The 21,673-nt window shown below is 46.1% G+C and overlaps 1 protein-coding gene and 1 pseudogene across 1 annotated transcript; one reads left to right on the forward strand and one right to left on the reverse strand.

Moving 5' to 3' along the window:
- Positions 1–2,349: 2,349 nt before the first annotated feature.
- Spink2 (serine peptidase inhibitor Kazal type 2) lies at positions 2,350–7,178 on the reverse strand. The gene is made up of 4 exons (XM_048364545.1): positions 7,082–7,178; positions 4,854–4,906; positions 4,085–4,194; positions 2,350–2,681 (listed from the first exon to the last, which is right to left on the reverse strand). The coding sequence occupies exons 1-4, from the start codon at positions 7,128–7,130 to the stop codon at positions 2,636–2,638; spliced, it is 258 nt and encodes an 85-aa protein (XP_048220502.1). The 5' UTR covers positions 7,131–7,178; the 3' UTR covers positions 2,350–2,635.
- A 46-nt stretch (positions 7,179–7,224) lies between these two features.
- Positions 7,225–21,456, forward strand: LOC125364516 (annotated as a pseudogene).
- The last annotated feature ends 217 nt before the right edge of the window (positions 21,457–21,673 follow it).

Here is a 21,673-nt window from a genome sequence, read left to right on the forward strand (position 1 = left end):
TAATCATAGCTACACAGGAGGCTGAGAACTGAGGATTGAGGTTCAAAGACAGCCTGGGCAGGAAAGTCTGTGAGACTTGTGTTGCCAATTAACTATCAAAAAGGCAGAAGTAGAGTTGTGACTTAAATGGTAGAGTGCCAGCCTTGAGTGATATCAGACATTGCCCAGGCCCTAAGTACCTGCACCAAAAAAAAAAAAAAAAAAGGATGAGTACAAATCTGAGTTGCAGTATGTCTGACTGAGCAAGTAGGGTGCTATTGCTTCTATCACCCAGTGGTGATGCAGAAAAGAGCTGGGCGCTCATGTATGGAAGAGCATGTGAATGCGTACATTATTGTCAGAAAGAATGCTAGCAGTCTTCCGGTGTCCTAACTCTGCCATGATAAACTTCTATAGAATGTTCACACAAATAAAAAGGATGAGTGTGCAGAAATGGCATTGCAACATTATTTAATGAGTAAAAAAGTGATCATCATTAGCATCGGATACTACCCCATTCTTAAAAAAATTAAGTAGAAGGTTAGGGTTCAATGGCAAAATTTCGGTTTAGCATGTGCAGGCCATGGGTTCAATTTCTACCACAAAGATAAAGCAACTCCACCCCAAAAAGACCTATATATTTTGACATGAAAAACAAGCCCAAAAGATGGGGGTGAAAAATGGAAGGGGTGACATTGATCAAGATGCACTATACTCATCATCTGACCTGTGGAATTGAAAGCCCCTTTTACAAGTACTTAAAATTTACAAAGCAAAGAAATCCAGTATTTAAGAAAAGCAATTTTAGAGTGATAAGTTGTATGTTTTTGTGTGTATGTGTGCACGAGAGAAAGAAAAATGTAGCCAGAGACAGTGAGTCAGAGATACAGAAAGTCTCACATATACAAAGAGTGATGACCAAGACTTCTATATATAGATAGTTTTTAATTTCCACAAATCATATACTAGATTTTATTTTAAAACTTTTAAGGCAAAAATTATTACAGAACAAGTGTTGAGGTATATTTATGTGATTTAACTTCTTACTTCATCAGCTGGGTATAGTTGTGCATGCCTCTAATCTCAATACTTGGGAAGCTGAGGCAGAAGGATTGCAAGTTTGAGACCATCCTGGACTTTGTCTCAAAAACAATAAATAGTAATTTCCCATTGCCTCTGAGGACTGGGAATTTGGAGACAAAGGCTTCTAGGCTCACGTTTGAGGTTTTGTCTTGTTTGTACAGGTACTAGGGCTTGAACTCCGTAACTTGTACTCTTAGCATTTTTACCCAAGGATTGTGCTCTATGGCTTGAGCCACATCTCCACTTCCAGCTTCTTGTTGATTAGTTAGAAATAAGGGTTTCTTGAACTGTTCTTCCCCAGCTGGCTTTGACCCATAATGCTCAGTTCTCATTCTCATGAATAGCTAGGATTACAGGCATGAACAACCAGAAGTATTCTATAACCTTAGACAAATCTGTTTTTGCCTTTGTGAGCCTGTTTCCTCTTCTCTAAGAGGAGTTCTAGAAAAAGCCTGGAGCCTTGTGTACCTGTAACCCCTCTGTACATTACCTTTATAATATGAATTTAAAAAAAGGGAAAAATTTAGAAAAAGAAAAAAAGCAGTTGCTGCATATCTGTAATACTTGCACAGGAGGCTGAAATCTGAGGATCATAGTTAGAAGCTCCCTGGTAGGAAAGTCCATGAGCATCTTATCTCTAATTAACCATTACAAAACTGGAAGTAGAACTGTGGTTCAAGTGGTAGAGCATGGGCAAAAAAGCTAAGGAACTGTTCCAAGCCCTGAGATCAAGCCCCAGTAATGGAGAAAAGGCAAGCAGGAACTAGTGCTAGAGTTGTGATTCCATGTAGAACGCCTAAACCAGCACTACCCTAGTTATGTTACCTAGTGGCTTATCATCCAGTTCTGCCTAGTTCAATTTTTAAGTGTCCCTCTCTAAACTCTAAACTCATCTTTGAGTCACTTCTTCTATATTGAAGGCACCTAGGTCACATAAAATTTGCATTACATGTATTTATTTTCTTTCCTCTTGTGAACTTGTACAATAATCATTTAATTTTGAGGTCCCACAGAAAATCCTAAAATGGCATAGAGGCTAATTCTGCTCCCCTATATGGGAATGGCATTTTCAACAGAAAACAACAATAACTGGATTTAGTTTTGATTGTGTGTATGTATGTGGATGCCAGTACTGGGGGCTTGAACTCAGTGCCTAGGTTTTGTCCCTTAGCTTTTTGCTCAAGGATGGCACTCTACCACTTGAGCCTTAGCTCCACTTCTGGATTTTTGATAGTTGGAGATAGGAGTCTCATGGACTTTCCTTCCTAGGCTGGCTTCTACCTCTAATCTGCAGATCTCAGCCTCCTGAAGAGCTAGGACTACAGGCAGTGCCTGGCTTAATTTTTATTTTATTCCAATTAAATAAACCAATGAGCTAAAGGGCAGAAGCCAAAAACCAGGATTTGTTTTTAATTATCCATCACTACACCTGTCTGTCTTTCACACCTCCTCCTAGAAAAGGTGGGTTAACAATCTTATACAAAGAAATATAGGAAAAACTTAATGCAGAGAATAAATTTGTGGGGTATGGGAGAAGATGGTCTCTCCACCCTGTCTTCTGAAACTGCCTCCATCAGCACGGTTCATTGCGGATGATTTTAATATCGTGACCATCCTCCCTATGAATTGAACAAGCAGAAAAATGATATTACCTACTAGACAGAAACTACCTCATTATTTGTATTAGCTTACTTCCAGGCTACATTTACTTAATCATATCTTTAAGAAATATCTAGCCGGTGCCGGCAGCTCATGGCTGTAATCCTAGCTACTTAGAGGTTAAGATCTGAGGATCATGATTCGAAGCCAGCCCGAGGAAGAAAATCCGTGAGGCTCTTATTTCCAATAAACCTCCTGCATAGCTAGGATTACAGGTGTGAGCCATTGGTGCTCCACAGAATTTAACTCTCCAATATTGTTTTGAGTGAACATATGCTAGTGATGTGGATTGAATCCAGGGCCTTAAGCATGCCAAGACAAATGCTGTACCATTGGGCTACACTCCCAGCCTCTAATTTCTCTCTTTTTCTCTCTCCTTTCCCTTTTGTCTTCTTTTCTTCCCTCCTTAACATGCACATACTCTCATATTCCCTCTCTCTCTCTCTCTCACTTCCCATTGATTATAGTATCTTATGTTACCCAGGCTAGCTCAGACTCACTAGGTAGTTCAGGATAACTCAAACTCACTGTGTAGCTCAGACTGGCTTAAAACTCAAGATTCTCCTCCCTCAGCCTTCCGAGTCCTGTACTGGGATTACATGCATGTGTCACCAGCTCTCACTATGTCCTTAACAATTTTTGGCTTTTGGCAGCCCTAGGGTTTGAACTCAACTCTTTGTGCTTACTAGGAAGTTGCTCTACCACTTGAGGCACTCCTCAACCTTAATTATGCTCTCAATTGAAGAAAACTGTGCTGTCATAGATAGCAAGTCGTCTTGATTACCTGGTCTACAGTTGGTGAAACATACTGTTTTAGATCTGGAGAACACATGTTAAATGTTAGTCTGAAGACCGAGAAAGAACTACATGTGTTACATGTGATTGTAATATATGAGAAGAGTCCCTTTTTTTCGGAAAGTGACTCTTTCCAAGAAAGAAATCAAGAAAACCTGTGTGGCTCAAGTGAAAAAACACTTGGCTAGTGAGCAAGAAGTCCTGTGTCCAAATCCCAAGGCCACCAAAAATGCAAAAAAAAAAAAAAAAAAAAGAGCAAAGAAATAAATCTTAGCTAGTGTGTAGCTTTAAAATTAATGTTATGAAACTGGGTGCTGGTGGCTCATGCCTGTAATGCTAGTTATTCAGGTGGCTAAGATCTGAAGATCTCAGTTCACAGTCAGCTCGGGCAGACAAAACTAATAGACTCATCTCCAATTTTAAAAGCTATAAGTGGAGGTGTGACTCAAGTGCTAGAGCACCAGCTTTGAACAAAAAAAGCCAAGTTAAAACATGAGGTCCTGAGTTCAAGCCCCATTACTGACACAGATAAATATCTAGATAGATGGATAGATAAAAATCATGTTACCAGATTTTCAAGCACAGAGTACATTCATTGGCATAAGTGGCCATGTCACTTCCACAGATGGGGTTAAGATCCCTGGGACATCCTGGCAGCCTAAACTGAGCACAATTTGGCTAGAAAAGAGAAAAGGATAATGTGATTAAAGGGTGATGTGAAGATTGGCACTGGTGGCTCATGTTGTAATCCTAGCTACGCAGGAGGCTGAGATCTGAGGATCATGGTTCAAAGCCAGCCTGGGAAGAAAAGACTCTTATCTCCAATTAACCACCAAAAAGCCAGAAGTGGAGTAGTGGCTCAAGTGGTAGAGTACTAGCCTTGAGTGAAAAAACTAAGGGACACTGCCCAGGTCATGAGTTGAAGCCAGTACCAGCACATATACAAGAGAGGGGGGAAGTGGGGAAGGGAGAAAAAGGGAAAGTGGGAGAGAGGGAAAGAGGGAAAGAGGGAGGGAAAGAGAGAGGGAGAGAGGGAAGGGAGAGAGAGAGAGAGGGAAGGGAGAGAGAGAGAAGAGAGAAGAGTGAGAGAGATTGCTCCCCTTTCCTATCTCTGGTTTTATTTGTAATTTCTGAGGGGTGCAATGTGTAAGATGTGCTCAATAAATACTGGTGGATTTCAAAGAAAATCAGAACACTAAAAAAATCTTCTGGGACTGGAGATGTGAGGTGTGGCTCAAATGATAGTGTAGGACCTGAGTTCAAGCCCCAGTATACGCACACACACACACACACAAACAAAAAAGTCTGTAGAACAATACAAGTTGTTTCTGACTTACCGTTCTATATTCTGTAGGTGGGTTAGGGTGAAATACAGGAGGCTGCATAAAGGCTGCATAGAGAAAACAGACATTGTGCAGCATGTATTAAGGTGAATTGTTGATAATGGTTTTTAGAAAATGAGGTCTCTAGACTGTCTTCTTTCCTGCTGGTGCCTAGCATCTTTGAACCTCATTCTATGCCCCTTAAAAATAAACATAACTGGAACAGATATCTAAATATACTCCCAACTGTAGTTTCAGCCTGAGAATGAACTCACTTTGTCCACTAGCATACTTGCACTTATGCACATTTTCTTTTCCATCTCATTGTACGGTTTTCCCCAATCCAATTTCCTCGGGAGAGACTCCAAGAACATCTTTAGAGCTCCAGACAAGGCCTCCACACTTCTCTGCTTATCTGTCCACCAGAGTGAAGGAACATTTGGGACAGCAAGAAATTCAACCACAAAGACTAATGCCAGAACATCCAGATCATGCCAAAGGCTACTATCTAGCCCCAAGTCATGCCTCATTGCATACACCCAGGCTGCTGGGTTGTGTGTGTGTGCATACACGCCTGTGCACTATTCCTGAAACTTGAACTATTTTTGTGTGTGCGCAGGTTCTGGGTGAGATTTTTTTTTTTTCCTCAAGGCTAATGCTGTACCACTTGAACCACAGATCTCTACTTATAGGTTTTTGGGTTTTTTTTTGGTAGTTTATTGGCGATAAAGAGTCTCATGGACTTTCCTTCTGCCAGCTGGCTTCCAACCTTGCTCTATTCAGCCTCCTGAATAGAAAGGGTTACACATGTGAACCACTGGTGTCCTGGTGTGGGCTTTCTCTCTCTCTCTCTCTCTCTCTCTCTCTCTCTCTCTCTGTGTGTGTGTGTGTGTGTGTGTGTGTGTGTGTGTGCTGATATGGTGCCCAAAACTTTGATCTTCCAGGCTTCAGCCTCCTAAGTAACTACAATTACAGGTGTGAGCCACCAGCATCTGGCTGGGCTTTAATAGCCTATTCTCACTAGCCACTGGTGGTTCATGCCTATAATCCTAGCCACCCAGAAGGCTGAGACCTGAAGGATCACAGTTCAAAGCCAGCCTGAGCAGAAAACTCTTTGAGACTTTCTCTAATTAGCCAGAAAAATGCTGAACCAGAACTGTGACATAAATACATAAATGGTAGCGGGCCATGCATAAACAAGGAAGATGAGCGTGTGAGACTGTGACTTCAAGTTCCAATACACAAACACACACACACACATCCTCCTCCCCTTGGCTATGACTATTTCCTGAAGCAACAGTGTTCCACCCTCATTTTGCTTGGCAAAACTAGTAAACTTTATTTTGGCTTTCATTACTTGTGGATCAGCACTGAGATCAGGTTACCAAATTTTCAGTATCATAAAGACATTTATTTCCCCTGGCACTTCTAAACAGACGCCTGAGAAGAACATTCATTTGCTTCACTACTTGAGCCACAGCTCCACTTGTGGCTTTTTGGTGGTTAATTGAAGATAAGAGTCTCATAGACTTTTCTACCCAGGCTAGCTTTGAACCATGGTCCTCATATCTCAGCCTCCTGAGTAGGATTACAACCAGAGCCATGGGTGCCAGTCTTCATTTTCATTGGTTTGATTGAAGGACTCAAAAGCCAAGTTACAATGATCAAGTGTGTAATTCTTATGTGTTTCTAGTAAATCTTTTCCTCTGCAAATCAATAATAAACAGAGTGCAACACTAGAGATTAGAGGTGTGGCTCCAATGATAAGATGCCAGCTACTGTGGGGACAGAGGAGCCAAGTGTCCTAAGTTCAAGCTCCAGTACCAGCACAAAACAAAAAACAAAAACTTAACACCATTACACTTAAGTCCATTTTAAGACAGGTGTCAGTGTGGCTGGTGTGAAGTGCTTCCTCGCAAGATTCCCAGCTCCCAGTGCCAGCACCTCTTAGACGCCGTCCAGCCTGGTACTGGACCACTTGCATTAAGGCAGCCAGAGCAGATAAAGGGATGCCACCCAGAAGGAGCTTAGCGGGGGAACCCCAAGCAAGATGGGTAGCTCCCCGCCCTCCCCGTCCACTTCGCCTTGCTGACTCTAAGGGGGTGGGAACAGCCAGTAACGGGCGTTCGGTACAGTCGCCAGGGATCGGGGGAGTTCGGCAGCCCCACGCAGCCGATGTATGGTGAGTCCCTTAGGGGGCTCCTTGGCAGGGTCCCGTCTCCAGGCCCACTAATGCGCATTACCTGCCAAATCCCCGGCCAGCAGCAACAGCATCAGGCACAACACCGCCATTTTTGCCGCCTGGCTGTCCCCTGGACCGCTTCTGTGCGCGCGGGGACGGGGCGGGCGCGTGAGGTCGGGCCCGCATCGCGCCTGAAGCCCGGGCATGTGCCCGGGGTACGCGACGGCACCGCCCCAGGGGCACCGGGAGCACGTGGTCAGGACAACACCGCGCCAGGGGGAACAAAAAGAGCGAGCGGGGTCGGGACAACATCCAGCCCAGAGGACCCGGCGGGCGCCCGGGAATGCGAAAGCACCGATGCAGGGGCAACGGGAGCACGTGGTCGGGATGGCACCGCGCCCCAGGCACCGGAGCACGTGGTCAGCGGGGCACCGTGCCTGAGGAAGGAGAAAGGCGCGCCGGGTAGGGACGGTATTACGCCAAGGGGGAGGATGTGCCATGTGGGCAGTGGGCTGTGGCAGGGGAGGAAGCGGAAAGGAGAAAGTAGGGGGAGGGACAGGAGGGAAGGAGAGAAGGGTGGGGGGAGGGCTGAAGTGAAAGAGGGAGGGGGATGTCTGAGAGGGCGGGGTGCTCCATGCTCTCCTTTCCCAACTCCCTCCTCCCCAGCCGCAGGACTGCAGAGAAGGAGGAAGACAAACCTCTCCCAGGCAAATGAAGAAGATGACGATCACTTTCCAGAGTCAAGAAAACGCAAGGGACTGGATGGGAGCCAGGAACAATTTCTGGCAACGAGGCCCAATGGGATCGTTAACAAAGCAACCTAAGTGTCAGCCCCCCTCCCCCGCCCCCCGTGACTGACTCCCAGACGAGCCAATCAGCAGCGGCCCCGCCCTTTCCCTCCCACCCCGAAGCTGTTCCAGTCTCCTTCTGCTTCTCGGGATCATGGCAGAACAAGATCCCAGAGAGACCACCTCTCAGGTTTTCTCTGATAAAACCTGCCTGTCATGAAAAGCGCTTCTGTCTTGCCTCTCGCTGTCGGTTCGAACTCCAGTAAACACTTTACATACAGTGCCTGAAGTGGAGGCGTGGCTCCCATGGTTGACCCCACCCCCAATCACAGCCTTAAACCTAAGAAGCTATAGACTCTACAATTCTGAAAGGGAAAAGGCTCAGTTTGGGGCAAAAACTGGTAACTGGAGACATCAGCCTCCCTGGCCAATGACTTTCCATAATTTCTATGGAAAATGTTTTCCCCCTCCTCCCCCCTAGCAGTACTGAGGTTTGAACTCAAGCCTTCAAGCTTGCTAGACAAACACTACCACTTGAGCCATACTGCCATCTCGAGCATAGATGTATCCAGTTATTTCACACAGGATGTTGCTTGTAGCCTACTTGGCTAGCACTCTGCCACTTGGGCCACAGCACAGCTTCCAGCTTTTTCTGTTTATGCAGTACTGAGAACTGGAACCCAGGGCTCTATACATGCTAGGCAAGCACTCTACCTCTAAGCCACTGAAAGCTTTGATGGTCAAGTGCCTTTATTCCAACTTATACCTGACAGTATGTTTTACATGTACATTGCTTGTCTATGACATATCAGATAGGAACTTGAGGGATAGGCTAAAGCTTATTTTCAGTACTGGGGATCAAACCTAGGGCCATGTCAAAGCTAGGCAAGGGCTTTGCCTCCAATTTTAATTTTATTTACCTTTTTTTTTTTTTTGGCTGGTCCTGGGGCTTGAAATCTGGGTCTGGATACTGTCCCTGAGACTTTGTGCTCAAGGCTAGCACTCTACCAATTGAGCCATAGATCAATTTCAGTCTTCTTTAGGTGAATAATTGGAGATCCATTTCAAAGGCATTCTTTCCTTCCCCTGGCTTCGAACCACAATCCTCAGATCTCGGCCTCCTGAGAAGCTAGGATAATGGACAGGTATGAGTCATTGGTGTCCAGGTAATTTTTATTTTTGTTGTTGTTGCCTGAGTGCTGTCCAAGATTTATTTTTTTGTTCCCCTCAAAGCTAGCACTCTGCCCACTTCTAGCTCACTGGACATAAAGGGTTACAGGGACTTTCCTGATGGGGCTAGCCTTGAACCATGATTCTAGATCTTTGCCTGCTCAGTAGCAACAATTACAGGCATGAGCCACCAGCATTGGGCCTTTTAAAATATAAATTATTATTGTTTTTTGCCCATCCTGGGGCTTGAACTCAGGGCCTGAGCACTGTCCCTGGCTTCTTTTTGCTCAAGGCCAGCACTCTACCTCTTGAGCCACAGCGTCCACTCGGCTTTTTCTGTTTATGTGGTGCTGAGGAATCGAACCCAGGGCTTCATGCATGGTAGGCAACCACTCTACCACTAAGCCATATACCCAGCCCACTTTTTGTTTTTGTTTTTGAAATGCTTGCATCTAGGGCCCGAGTGTTGTTCCTGAGGTTTTTCACTCAAGGCTGGCATTCTACCACTTGAGCCACAGCTCCACTTCAGGCCTTTTTTGGTGGTTAATTGGAGATAAGTTTTACAGGTATTCCTTCCCTGGCCTGGCTTCGAACTACAATCCTCAGATTTCAGCTTCCTGAATAGCTAGGTTTACGGATGTGAGCTATTATTCAAGTCAGGCTAAGAAGGTAGTTCAGGTGAAAACAGAATGGAATCTATGATTCTCTGCCCTCTCTGAATTACTATATGCCACGCAAGCATCAAGCATGGTTACCCTGCTTTAAGACACAGAAGTCAGATCAGACTCCAACGTAACACTGTTCCAAAGCCAGCCACTACAGTCTTTACCCCTATAATCCCAGAATAATTCCTCCACCAAAATAAGATTTTGCCAGCTCAGTAAAGCCATATCTAAGGACTTAATTTTTATTATTGTAGGTCATAGGGCTTGAACTCTGGGCCTGTCCCTGAGCTCTTCAGCTTAAGGCTAGTGCTCTGCCACTTGAGCCACAGTGCCACTTCGGGTTTTCTGGTGGTAAACTGGAGATAAGAGTCTCATGGCCTTTCCTGCTTGTGCTGGCTTTGAACTGTGATTCTCAGATTTCAGCCTCCTGAACAGCTAGGATTATAGGCATGAGCCACCAGTACCCTGCTAGGACTTAAGTTTTTAAAAAATAAATTTACTTTTTAAATAGTTGCTTCAATTCAGCATGTCAATTTATGTGTACACTGGGTTTTGATTTTTTTTTGATACATTGTCTCACTGGTGATGCTTGTTAAGATCCACCCCAGGGAGGGCTCCATGCAGATGCCCCCCACCTGTTCAAGTCTGCACCCAGTAGCTGAGTTACCCAGGTAACTGGCACATCTGGAGGCAGTTAACTCCTCCTTCTCTGAGGTCAAATCCAATCCACCTGGCCATATCTCCTACCTTTTCCTGTATAATCTGGCTCAACACAGTCCCTGCTCTTTCTTTGCCTCTCTTACTCTCTTGCTCAATTCTCTCTTTTTCCCTTCTTCCTTCCCCGGACTCCCCATGCCTCCATCTTGTATGAGCTGGCAGTTTGCTCCTCCTTCCCCCAATAAACTTCTTTCTGCCTGAACCATGTGATGGGTTTTCTTTCTGGTGAACCTTACATCAGGTGCCATGACCCAGGAGGGGACAGAGTCAGGAGTTGCTGGATCCCACCCTCCCTCCTCTCTTTTGAGGGTTAATCTGCCTCCTTGACCGCCCCTCCTCCGACCAAACTGCTGAAAGCCAAGAAAACTCATTTTAGACTTCTCCCCTTTTACCATTGCTGGCTACCCATCTACCACACCATCTCCTCTCTAAGTCTGGTAAGTGACTCCCATCTACAAGTCCTCTGTTTGTCTGAGCACATCAGAGGAACAGACCCCTTATGACTTTTTCACCAGTCTGTTCTCATTTCAGGGACGCCTGAATCAAGACTTTGACTATGTCCTTGGGGACCTCCTGCATATAGACCCCCTTCTGTTGTATTCTGAGAGCGAGAATAATCCACGGAGGCACACTTAAGGTGGGAAGGGGTTTTATTTACAAAGGTATTTTATTTACTATCTAAAACTCGGAATCAGAGCTACCCCCTGTTGTGCCAAGTTGCAAGACCACCACCAAAAAGACCACCGAGACTCAGACATTTCCGAAATGCAAAGGCAAGGCAAGGCTTTATTTAAGCGAGCTGCAACTCGGGCCTCGTCCTACCCACCGACACAGCAGAGGTTAGGAGGAAGCCCCGAGCTGTGATTACACAGGGCTTATAAAGGCAAAGAACAAGGTTACAACAATCAGCTGTGCAAGCAAGATTAGAACACAGGTACAAATCTGATTGGCTCAGGGTTCGATTCTAAAATGGGGTTCACGTGGTGGGGCCTGACTTCAAAGTCTGGCACCTCATTTCCCCCTTTTTCTTTTTGGTACCTTGGGAGCCAATCATGGCTCCATTCTGTCCATTTCAATGGCTTGCATGTCTAGGGGATGATATAGAGGTAAGGCATGGGCCAGTAGGGCCAAAAGTAGTATCTGAAAATAACTCTGGTCCCTCGGTTTTAAAGGGGGGCTGATGGGTGAAGATCATCCATCTTCTGTAATTTCTTCAGGCTGACTCAGGAGCGTTGACCTTACCTAGCCAGGAACCTATAACCTTAGTCTACTTTACCAAGGGACTGCAGGATTACTGCAAACTGAAAATTAACTTTCAGCTATACAGACTTACCATTAGCTGTATAGTGTTTAGTATCCAAATGTAAGCAACAAAATAATACATAAACTTCTCAGCTGTGCTCTAAGGGTCGGGTGGCTATACCCGTATTCCTGAGCAAGCCCAAAACTACCTAAAATAAGGGGGTCACCTCACTTTGGAGTGAGCTGTCAAAATAACATTAACACTAGCCAGGGTAGTAAGGAAAGAAGGCAAAAAGAAAATTATAACAATATTCAGTCTAACTTTCTTTTTTTGAGGCGAAGGCGAAGCGGCTGAGTTGGGTGCTTGGAGACCTCCCATGTTCCACCACGGTAGTTGTCATCCAGGGCAAAGGGGTCAGCTGGCCTGGCGTGGAAGCAATGAACCCAAGTGGCGATGCCATCTAGGGTTCCTTCCACCGTGGTTCTTAGGATTTCAGTCCCCTGGTCTGAATAAATGGGGGGTAGGGACAGAAGCAGAATCATATCTTTTAGAGTCCAATTCATTTTCTCTACCTGTCCTGCACTCTGGGGTCTATAAGCACAATGCAATTTCCAATCCGTCCCCAGTGCTGCAGCTATTCCCTGACTTACTTTTGAGATGAAAGCCTGTCCGTTGTCTGACCCAATGGTGGATGGGAAGCCATACCTGGGTAGGATTTCTTCCAGGATCTTCTTAGCCACTACATTCGCAGTCTCATGCTTTGTTGGATAGGCTTCAACCCATCCTGAAAAGGTGTCTACAAAAACTAGCAAATATTTGTAATTTCTGTGAAATCTACTTCCCAATACACACCTGGCCTATTCCCACAGAGGCGAGCTCCTTTAGTAATCTGTTGATTGGGGCCATTGGCAAGCTGACAGGTCTTGCAATTTTTAACAATATACCTTTGCAGGCCTTTAACAGATCTCAATAAGGACACAATCTCAGGTCTACAAGCTTTCTTTACTAAACAGATGTATGAGCTTAAAATTCTCACTGCCAGTCAGGGTTTTGAGTAAATGCGGGGGGTGAGATTTTAATCTATCCTCTCATTTGACAAACTTACCCTTACTAACCACTATCACAGATGACTGGCAAATTCCTGTCCAGTAGACAGACATGGGCATTGGAAAGGCATGCTTACGAACTATTCTTCTAGGACTTCCCGGCTTTAACTTTTGAAAGGCCAACAGTAGTGACTCTAGGATCTGACACCATCTCTGCCATCCAAGCAGTGGCTTATTGCCTCTGGATGCTCCATCACTTTTGTCCCAGGAGGAGTGACTTTCCACTGGACTTGGACTCAGGGCCTGAGTGCTGTCCCTCAGCTCTCCAGCTCAAGACTAGCACCGTACCACTTTTGAGTTCCACACCACTCTGTTCCCAGCAGTCTGCTGGCTGATTAGAGACAAGTCTCTCACATGGACCTTTCTTTGCCCGGGCTGGCTTCGAACCGCAGATTCAGATCAATGAGTCTTATAAGGGGCCACTTTACTCCAATTATAAGCAACAAGGTGGTCCACACAGAAGTAGTTTTAAGTATGCTCTCTTACCTGGAACTTATTAAGGGTCAGTATTAGATCTTGACAAACTTGTAGGAATCACCTGTGCTTCTCTGTGGGCCTGCTGGAAACTGTTACAAAAAAACCTACAAAGAAGCTGGAATGGCAATTAAACATTTTGGTAGCCATAATTCTCCTTTTCTCACTTTGCAATAATTATTTAGGACAATTTTACTTCCAAATTTCTTATCTAGAAATGTATTCTTGATTACCAAAGCCTTTTTATGATTTTAGCATTCTCCAGCCTCATTTTCCAGAGCTTGATAGCCTTAGTAAAACATTTTAGCATACCAAATAATTTTCTGCTTAAGAAGGCTGGGTGGGGGTCCCCCCAGAGTTCTTTCTGTGGACACTCACACTCTGATTGTGAACCATCGCCTGTACATCTTTCCAATGAGCTATGCAGGTTTGACACAAAAGAGACTGTTAGACTTACAAACAACAGAGATGACAGCGCAGCATGGTGAGGTCACTCCCTGCCACCTGTGGGTGGCTTGGGCTGGCCCTACGTCCACCCTGTCGGCGGCTGCGGGTCAGGACTTGGACTTGGGGCTGATGCGTCCGTGTCCTGGGCTGTCGGCGCTGGCAAGTTGACTGGGCAAAACCCTCCGGAGCGGAGGGCACAGCTGAAACATTTTCCTCAGAATCCTCCTCTTGTAGAGTTAACTTGGGTGGGGAGTATGGAGCGGGAAACATTTCCTCCTCCATGCTTCCTCACTGGAGGACAGGTGAGTACAATTTCTTCTCTTCCTTCTTGGTTTCTCTCTTGTCTGGATGGCCCGAACGAGGGGTGTAGATTAGGTGTTGCAAAGTCCTGATCTTACCTATGTCAAAGCTCCCTCAATTCCCTCAAAGGTGGTCCATTCTGACTTGCACAGGGTGATCCACTTTTCCTTCTTAAGGGCCACACCTTGGTTCTGAGCTATCTCCTTAACCTCCCTCCAGTGAGCTAGGATCAAGTCTAGGGGGCTAGATGGAGGTCCTCAAGATAGAACGTTATCCATAGCTCTGATCAGATGTTCAGTCCAAAAGGCTACAAAAAACAAATAATTAATACAAAAGGAGGAAAACACACAGGCCTAAGAAAAGCTACGAGTTGGAGATCTCCCAACCTGGTCGACAACCTCCTACAAGGGTGCAGAAGGAATGGACCCGAGTTGGCCCACAACCTCCTGCAAGAAGGAGTGGACCCGAGTTGGCCCACAACCTCCTGCAAGGGTGCAGAAGGATTGGACCGGAGTTGGTCCACAACCTCCTGCAAGGGTGCAGAAGGAGTGGACCCGAGTTGGCCCACAATCTCCTGCCAGATAAGCAGAAGGAGCAGACCCAAGTACAAGGTGGGCGGGTTGAGTCTCGTTTAGGAGGCCCTCCTGGTCAGTTCCAGCCAAAAACCAAACTGACTCGCGCCCTACAAGTACAAGCAAAAGCAAAACAAACAGAAAAATTACAGGACAAGACAAATGAACAGTGCTGTTTTCTTACCTTCGGAGTCTGGGATCTCGGGGGCTCTGGGGCTATCCCGGACGAGCCCACAAATGTTGTGCCAAGTCGCAAGACCACCCCCAAGAAGACCACCGAGATTCAGACACTCCGAAATGCAAAAGCAAGGCAAGGTTTTATTTAACGAGCTGCCAACTCGGGCCTCGTCCTATCCACCGACACAGCGGAGGTTAGGAGGAAGCCCCGAGCTGTGAATACACAGGGCTTATAAAGGCAAAGAACAAGGTTACAACAATCAGCTGTGCAAGCAAGATTAGAACACAGGTACAAATCTGATTGGCTCAGGGTTCGATTCTAAAATGGGGTTCACGTGGTGGGGCCTGACTTCAAAGTCTGGCACCTCAAACCTATTTCCGGATATGTTTTCTTACAACTCCCAAGATGATTTCATTTCCCCCAATAAAAATTAGAAGGCATTTTTCTGTAGAAGGTTAAAACCAACTAAGGTAGTGATGGGTGGGGACTTCAAAAGTTTCTCCCTGGGGCTCTCTGGGCTTCTTGTTGGTTAATGGATTGTCTCAAGGATTTTCCAGCCCTAGCTGGGTTTGAACCCAGATGGTCAGATCTCAGCCTCCCATGCAGCTAGGATCTCAGGTTTGAGCCAGGGAGGCCATGCTCCGCACATTTACTAACAACTCTATTCTGCACTTAGCACGGTCTGAAGGCAACTGTGTTGGTTTATAAAAGAAAGTGAGGAAGTGTATTGTCTCCCACTTAGTGACCCCAGACCAGGCAGATTAGGAGTGACTCCTTCCCGCCTCTGGCCCCGCCCACCCTGGCGCGCCCCAAGCCTTGGCCTCCGGCGGGGCATGGGGGTGGACGAGGGAGTGGCCTGCGGGCACGCGCGGAGGGGGCGTGGCCGGCGGGCGTTGGCAGTGGCAGCGCGCGCCTGGTGCGCAGAGCAGCATCCAGAGCTGGACTGTACGACTCCCTGGAGCTCGTGGCTCAGTGGCAAACCGAGCACCGCCAAGGGCCCGGGCCCGGGCCCGAGACCCGGGCGGCGGCGGCTTGAGCAGGCTGTGTCTTCTCAGTCGTGGACCTGCGCGGTCCTTGACGGCCTGGCGCCTAACTTTTCTCCCTTTTCCCGACACTGCCCCAACAAAGAAAAGTAGTCGGAGCCGGAGCGGCGGCGCAGGCCCGCGCGCCCCTGGGAGCCGTGGAAGGCCGGTGAGGCGCGCACGGGGCTGGGGCCGTGGGGGGGGGGAGGGGAGGGCACGGAAGGACGCGGCGCGAGGCGCTGTCCAGGGCTGATAGTAGATACAGCGGCTGAGGCGGTGCTGCCTCGCCCGGCGGCGGCGGCGGGCGGGATCAGGGTTGGGCGCGGCGTTGTGAGGGAGCGGCCCGTTGCCGGGACCCCTCCCCAGCCGAGGCGGGGCCGCCAGCCTCTCGGGATCGCGATTTCGGAGACCCACAGCGGATCCTCTCGAAGTCCCAGTCCTGAATCTTGCTGGTGGATCCGGGGGTTCCGGCGCGGCCAGGCGCAGTCGGAGACCCCCGCGGACTGAATGGTGATTGGGGAGGCGCGGCCGGCCGGCACCCCGAGGTACCCCACCTGTGGGCTGGAGCGTTGGGGAGGGGTCGGGGAGGAGCGACGGGACGGCGTGCGGCGGCTCCCCGCGCGGTGGGTGACTGCGTGTGGGGAGCAGGCGGAGTGGAGCCGAAGCGAGCGCGCCCGAACTCCAAAGAGCTGCTTTGTGCTGGGAATTGAGAAAATGGCCGAATGCCGGGTTGAGCCTGGGCCGGCGCGGTGGCGGAGCACGGAGGAATTTCGTGCCTCACGGTGGCCTTCGGGGCGGTGCTCGCCCTGTCTTCCGGAGAAATCCTCACCTCGCACAGAGGCGGGTAGCCCGGCAGGGCTGGGGGCGCCAGCGAAGGCCAAGTGCGGGCCGCTTTCTGAGTCCTCGGGCCGCGCAGCGGTGGGGCAGCTCCCACGGCTCTCTGTGATGGCATTTGCTTTGGTTCATTAGACGCAGTTGGGCAAAACCTGTAGGCGAAACAGAGCCAAAGGTAAAAGTCTTAACCAGTCTAGGGAACTTGGTCAGAGTCTGTTGAAGGGAGTGATCGCCAAGGTCCACTTTCCCAGAGGATTGAGGGTGATTAGGAGAAATAAAAGCATAAGTAAAAGAAAGGATGTGAAAGGAGTAAAAGGTGAGGGAAAAGGTAAATTTGGAGGGTGTGAAGTTCACAACAGCTCCTTGTAAGTGTAAATTCTATACCAGCTCTAGCAAGTGAGCGAGTTAATAGGTTCCTGAAAGGAGTTGGTTAAAGAAGTTTAACCTAACTAAAACTTCAGCCTATTTTACCAAGTGATTGTTAGGATCAGATGTTAGTAGAAGCGTTATTTATTCCAGACCGGAAAGAACCACATTTAACTTTTTAACAAATGCACAGGCTGCCAGGGGAACCTGATCTCTGGTGATCTTAGCAATGCCTAAGTCACATGTGTAGGCCCTAGACTGCTCTCAATAGGAATACAATCTCTGGTCCACAGCTTTTTTTCGGAGTTTACATGGCTAGTTCCAGCCCCAAATCACTGCCAGTTAAGGCTTTGAGAAGATATAGGAGGTTGGGATTTTAAAGTGTCTCCTCCAACTGTAACCTCTCTGTACATCAGTTTGACAATAAAAAAACAAGTATCTCCTCCATTTGACAACTTTAGCTTTTACTATCCACTATCACAAATGACTGGGAAGGGTGTAAGTTTCTGCCCAGTTATGAGGTAGAACAACATGGTTATTAGAAATGCATGCTTACAAGCTATTTTTCTATGTTCCGCTGACTCTGATTACTTTTGAAAGGGCCAGACAAGTGGCTCCAGGATGTGACATCATTACTCTCATTGTAGCAGTGTCTTTAACTGTCTCTGGATGCTACATCATTGCCAGGGTTTCAGGAGTGTCTTTTCCATGCTGGGATAAATGCACATTTGCGTTTTTCTTGGTGGGTGGCCGGAGTTGAACTCTGGCCCTGGCCGGAATGCTGTCCTTTAGCCCTCCTGCTCAAGGCTTGTGCTCTGCCACTTTGAGCCATAAAGCAACTGTACTTCTTAGCACTCTGCTGTGTGGCTAGAGATGACAGTCTCACAGGGTTCTTTTTCTGCACTTGTCGGTCTTTACAAAAGACTACTTTACTCCATTAAAAGCAATTAGGTGGTCATTAGAGCTAGTCTTTAAGGCATGATCTTACCTGGAACCTAAGGGCCAAAGTTACATCTGACAAAACTTGTAAGAGTCATCTGTCCTTTTGAGTCTGACTATGAATGCTGTAGAGAATTAAGTTTGTAACAACAAAAAACTTAACAGTAGTGGTTATTAAAGTTTAAAATAGTGATCAATTCAACAATTAGTTATTTTTAATTGTATATAACATATTAGGATATGAGATTAAGACATTGTAGATATTTCTAGACCTTTGTGATTACAATGAAGACTGTAGGAGTTGGTATCCTCTTAGCTCTGTATCCAATGAGGTTTTTATGATCAAGAAAGATATATTAAAGCACAATTACTTTTATAGATGGAAATAAAGAATGACATGCTAGTTTTATATCAGTGTGTTGATTTTGACCTTATTTACATCATAGCGAACTTAATTACATACCATCTCATAAGTTTATTCATATGTTCCATCTTTTCAGATATAGTCATACCATCTGCTACATATTGGAACCTTTTGGGGTTTATCTTCCTCACTTTTTCCCATTTTGAAATGAGCATTTTAAGACAGTTGTCACTAAGCAAATTCTTTCTTATCCAGAAAGCCTTGGGCTTGATAGACAAGTAGAGTCTGATACCAGGGCCCATGGAGAGAAAGAAATATCACTGTAGAGAGCCCAAGTCCACTTAACTCATGCAGATGAATGAAAGCTATTGAATAGGATGTGAAAGAGCCACTTGGGAGCAGAAACCTTGTGGTGGCTTTGTCATCTGGCAGAAGTCCAGGCTCTTGGGGTCTCCACTGTCCAGGAGAGAGGGCAATTAGCACAGGGGTGTCTCAGAACCAGGTCCTCAGATTCTTGAGAGGGGAAGAGCAGAACTGGGGGAGGAGGATGATCCAAGCAGGCACCAATGTCGGAACCTGCCAGAAAACCACATGGACATCCAGGCAGGCAGAACAAAAAAAGAAAGGTTAATGCCAGCAAAGGGACTGACAAAGCCAATTTTCACAGACAGAAGAAGCATCAGCCTTTGTCTTGGGTGACCTATGTAAACTAAGGGGCTAGGAAGCAGGGACCTTGGTGTGGAAGCGTGGGCCAGGGACTTCATCATGGCAAACTAGTACTTATGGCAGCTGCTCAAGTAGTTGATGAGGGGCCTGCAGCTGGCCAGACTGATGGTCACTTTAAGGGGTCCTGTTAACATTTTATGGTAACTGGCCTGTCTGGAAAGTCATCTCCAGGTAAGGGGGAAGGATGCTGAGTATTTACTTTACAGCCTGCACCAGGCGGGCCTAGTGTTGCCTGGGAAAGGAGCATGCTAAGGTACAGGAAAGGAGCCTCTTGGACTAACGGGGTGTTAGGAAAAAAATGTTTCATTTGTGATGTTTGCATTATTCAGGGTCCTTTTATTTTGCCTTTTACGTTTGGGGTGCCATCAAAAATTGAGAGATAAAGTGCTTTTCACAGTCGTTTTGTTCTTTTGGAGGTATGTGAGTTAGATGAGTTCTTAAACAATACAACTAAATTAACCAATTCCTTCTACATGGCTTAATTCATCTACTATAGACAAAGAAATATTTGTGGATTTCTATGCTTTCTCATTCCTATTGCTCAACTGTTGAAGGACAATAGTGGGAGGACTGTTTACTACTCTAGTATTACATTAAAACTTTCCTTTCTATTAGTATAAAAATAAAGATTAGCCCCCCACACCCTTGAAAACTATTTTGAGCACTTGCAAAAAAAATGGTAGACCTACTTGATGACTGAGTTATGTCAAACAAGTAATAAAACTTTTTTGTAGATGAGAATTTGTTTTGTGAGTGATTTCAGTAAAGAGAATTGACAATACATCGCTCTGTGTCTCTATTTGTATGTATGTAATGTTGATACTAGATCTTGAACTCAGGGCCTGAGCACTGTTCCTCAGCTATTTTTGCTCAAGGCTAGCACTTTTATTACTTGAATGCCATTCTGGCTTTTTGGTGTTTAAAGATGCAAGTCTCTTGGCCTTTTCTACCAATCAAGATTTTCCAATTCAGCCTCTTGAGTAGACTGGATTACAGGTGTGACCTTGTCTAATTTACATAGTTTGTGTTTGTCTGCCTGCCTGCCTGTCTATTCTTCCTGGAGCTTTAAAGGACTGAGCATTATCCCTGAGTTTCTTTTGCTAAAGGCTAGTGCTCTACCACTTTACGTACATCTCTACTTTTTGATAGCTTGGTGGAGAGGAGAGTCTTACAGACTTCTGCCCAGAATGGCTTTAAACTGTGATCTTCATATCTCAGCCTCTTGGGTAGCATTACAGGTGTGAGCCACTAGCACCCAGCTTATATATTGCTTTTTAAGGCACAGTCTTGCTATAGTCCAGGCTAGTCTGCATCTTCATCATGCTTAGCCTTGACTACTGACATTAGAGTTCATACATTATATACCACAGAAATGTATTCAAAGTTTGTTGTTAGAGTTAATGAGTCTCATTGAATTTTAGAGATTATATTTTTAAAAAATAGTTGGTTTTGGTCATGAGTCTGAATGATGCATTGGTTTTCCTCTTAGAGTTGGTTTTAACAGGTACTCTTTTGTTTGTTCTTTATTCAGATCACAATTTTGGCTACCCAAGTGATGGGGCAGTCTTCTGGAGGCGGAGGTCTGTTCACCAGCAGTGGTAACATGGGCCTGGCCTTAACTAATGACATGTATGACTTGCATCACCTCTCCAAAGCTGAGCTGGCTGTCCCTCAGCTTATCATGTTAGCAAACGTAGCCTCAACGGGGGAAGTAAATGACAGCTTCTGTGATTATCTGTTTGGAGAAGAGAGACAGATGGTGGAATTGATGCCTGTTGGGGATAACAACTTTTCAGATAGTGATGGGGAAGGACATGAGCAATCTACTGAAATAAAAGGTGAAGCTGGAGGGCAAGGGAGCTTGGAACTGACAAGTATGGAGCTCAGTGTTGCAGAAGCACAGCCTGTCTTTGAGGCCTCTTCAGCTGATCCTGAAGTCTACAGCTCCACTAAAGATCTTCCTCCTGAAACGCCTGGAGCGGAGGACAAGTGCAAGAACTCTAAGAGCAAACCCTTTCTTTATAAGCCATGCCAATATGAAGCAGAATCTGAGGAGCATTTTGTGCACCATATCAAAGTTCACAGTGCCAAGAAGCTTTTTGTGGAAGAAAGTGCAGAGAAGCAAGCCATAGCCAGGGAATCTGGCTCTTCCACTCCATAGGAGGGAGATTTCTCCAAGGGCCCCATTCGATGTGAGCGCTGTGGCTATAATACCAATCGATATGATCACTACACTCGGGCTGGGGATAACAAGTGAGTCTGCAAGTGCATCGTTTGTGCTTACATGACCGTAAGTGAATATCACTGAAGGAAACACTTAAGAAACCATTTCCCAAGGAAAGTGTACACGTGTGGCAAATGCAGCTACTTTTCTGACCAAAAAAACAATTCTGTCCAACATGTTCGGACGCATACAGGTAAGGGAAGCTTTTAGTCCATTAAGTTCTCCTCTCACTTCTGGTTGCTAGTCAGCTTTACTTAAACAGTACTTGAAAGAGTCTGGGTTCTATGACTTGCTATGGTGGTGATGTTGGACCTCTTTGCACTCTGTTTTCTTCAGAGTAGGACATACATATCTTTGAGGGATGCAATAAAAAAATGAATCACTGAATTATTTAAAAGAACAGCCGCAAGAAGCTGGCCTTGGTGGCTCACGCCTGGGATCTTAGCTAATTAGGAGGTTGAGAATGGAGGTTTGAAGGCAGCCTGGGCAGAAAAATCTGAGAGGCTTTTATCTCCAGT

Source organism: Perognathus longimembris, chromosome 16 (assembly GCF_023159225.1).
Source record: "Perognathus longimembris pacificus isolate PPM17 chromosome 16, ASM2315922v1, whole genome shotgun sequence".
NCBI lineage: Eukaryota > Metazoa > Chordata > Mammalia > Rodentia > Heteromyidae > Perognathus > Perognathus longimembris.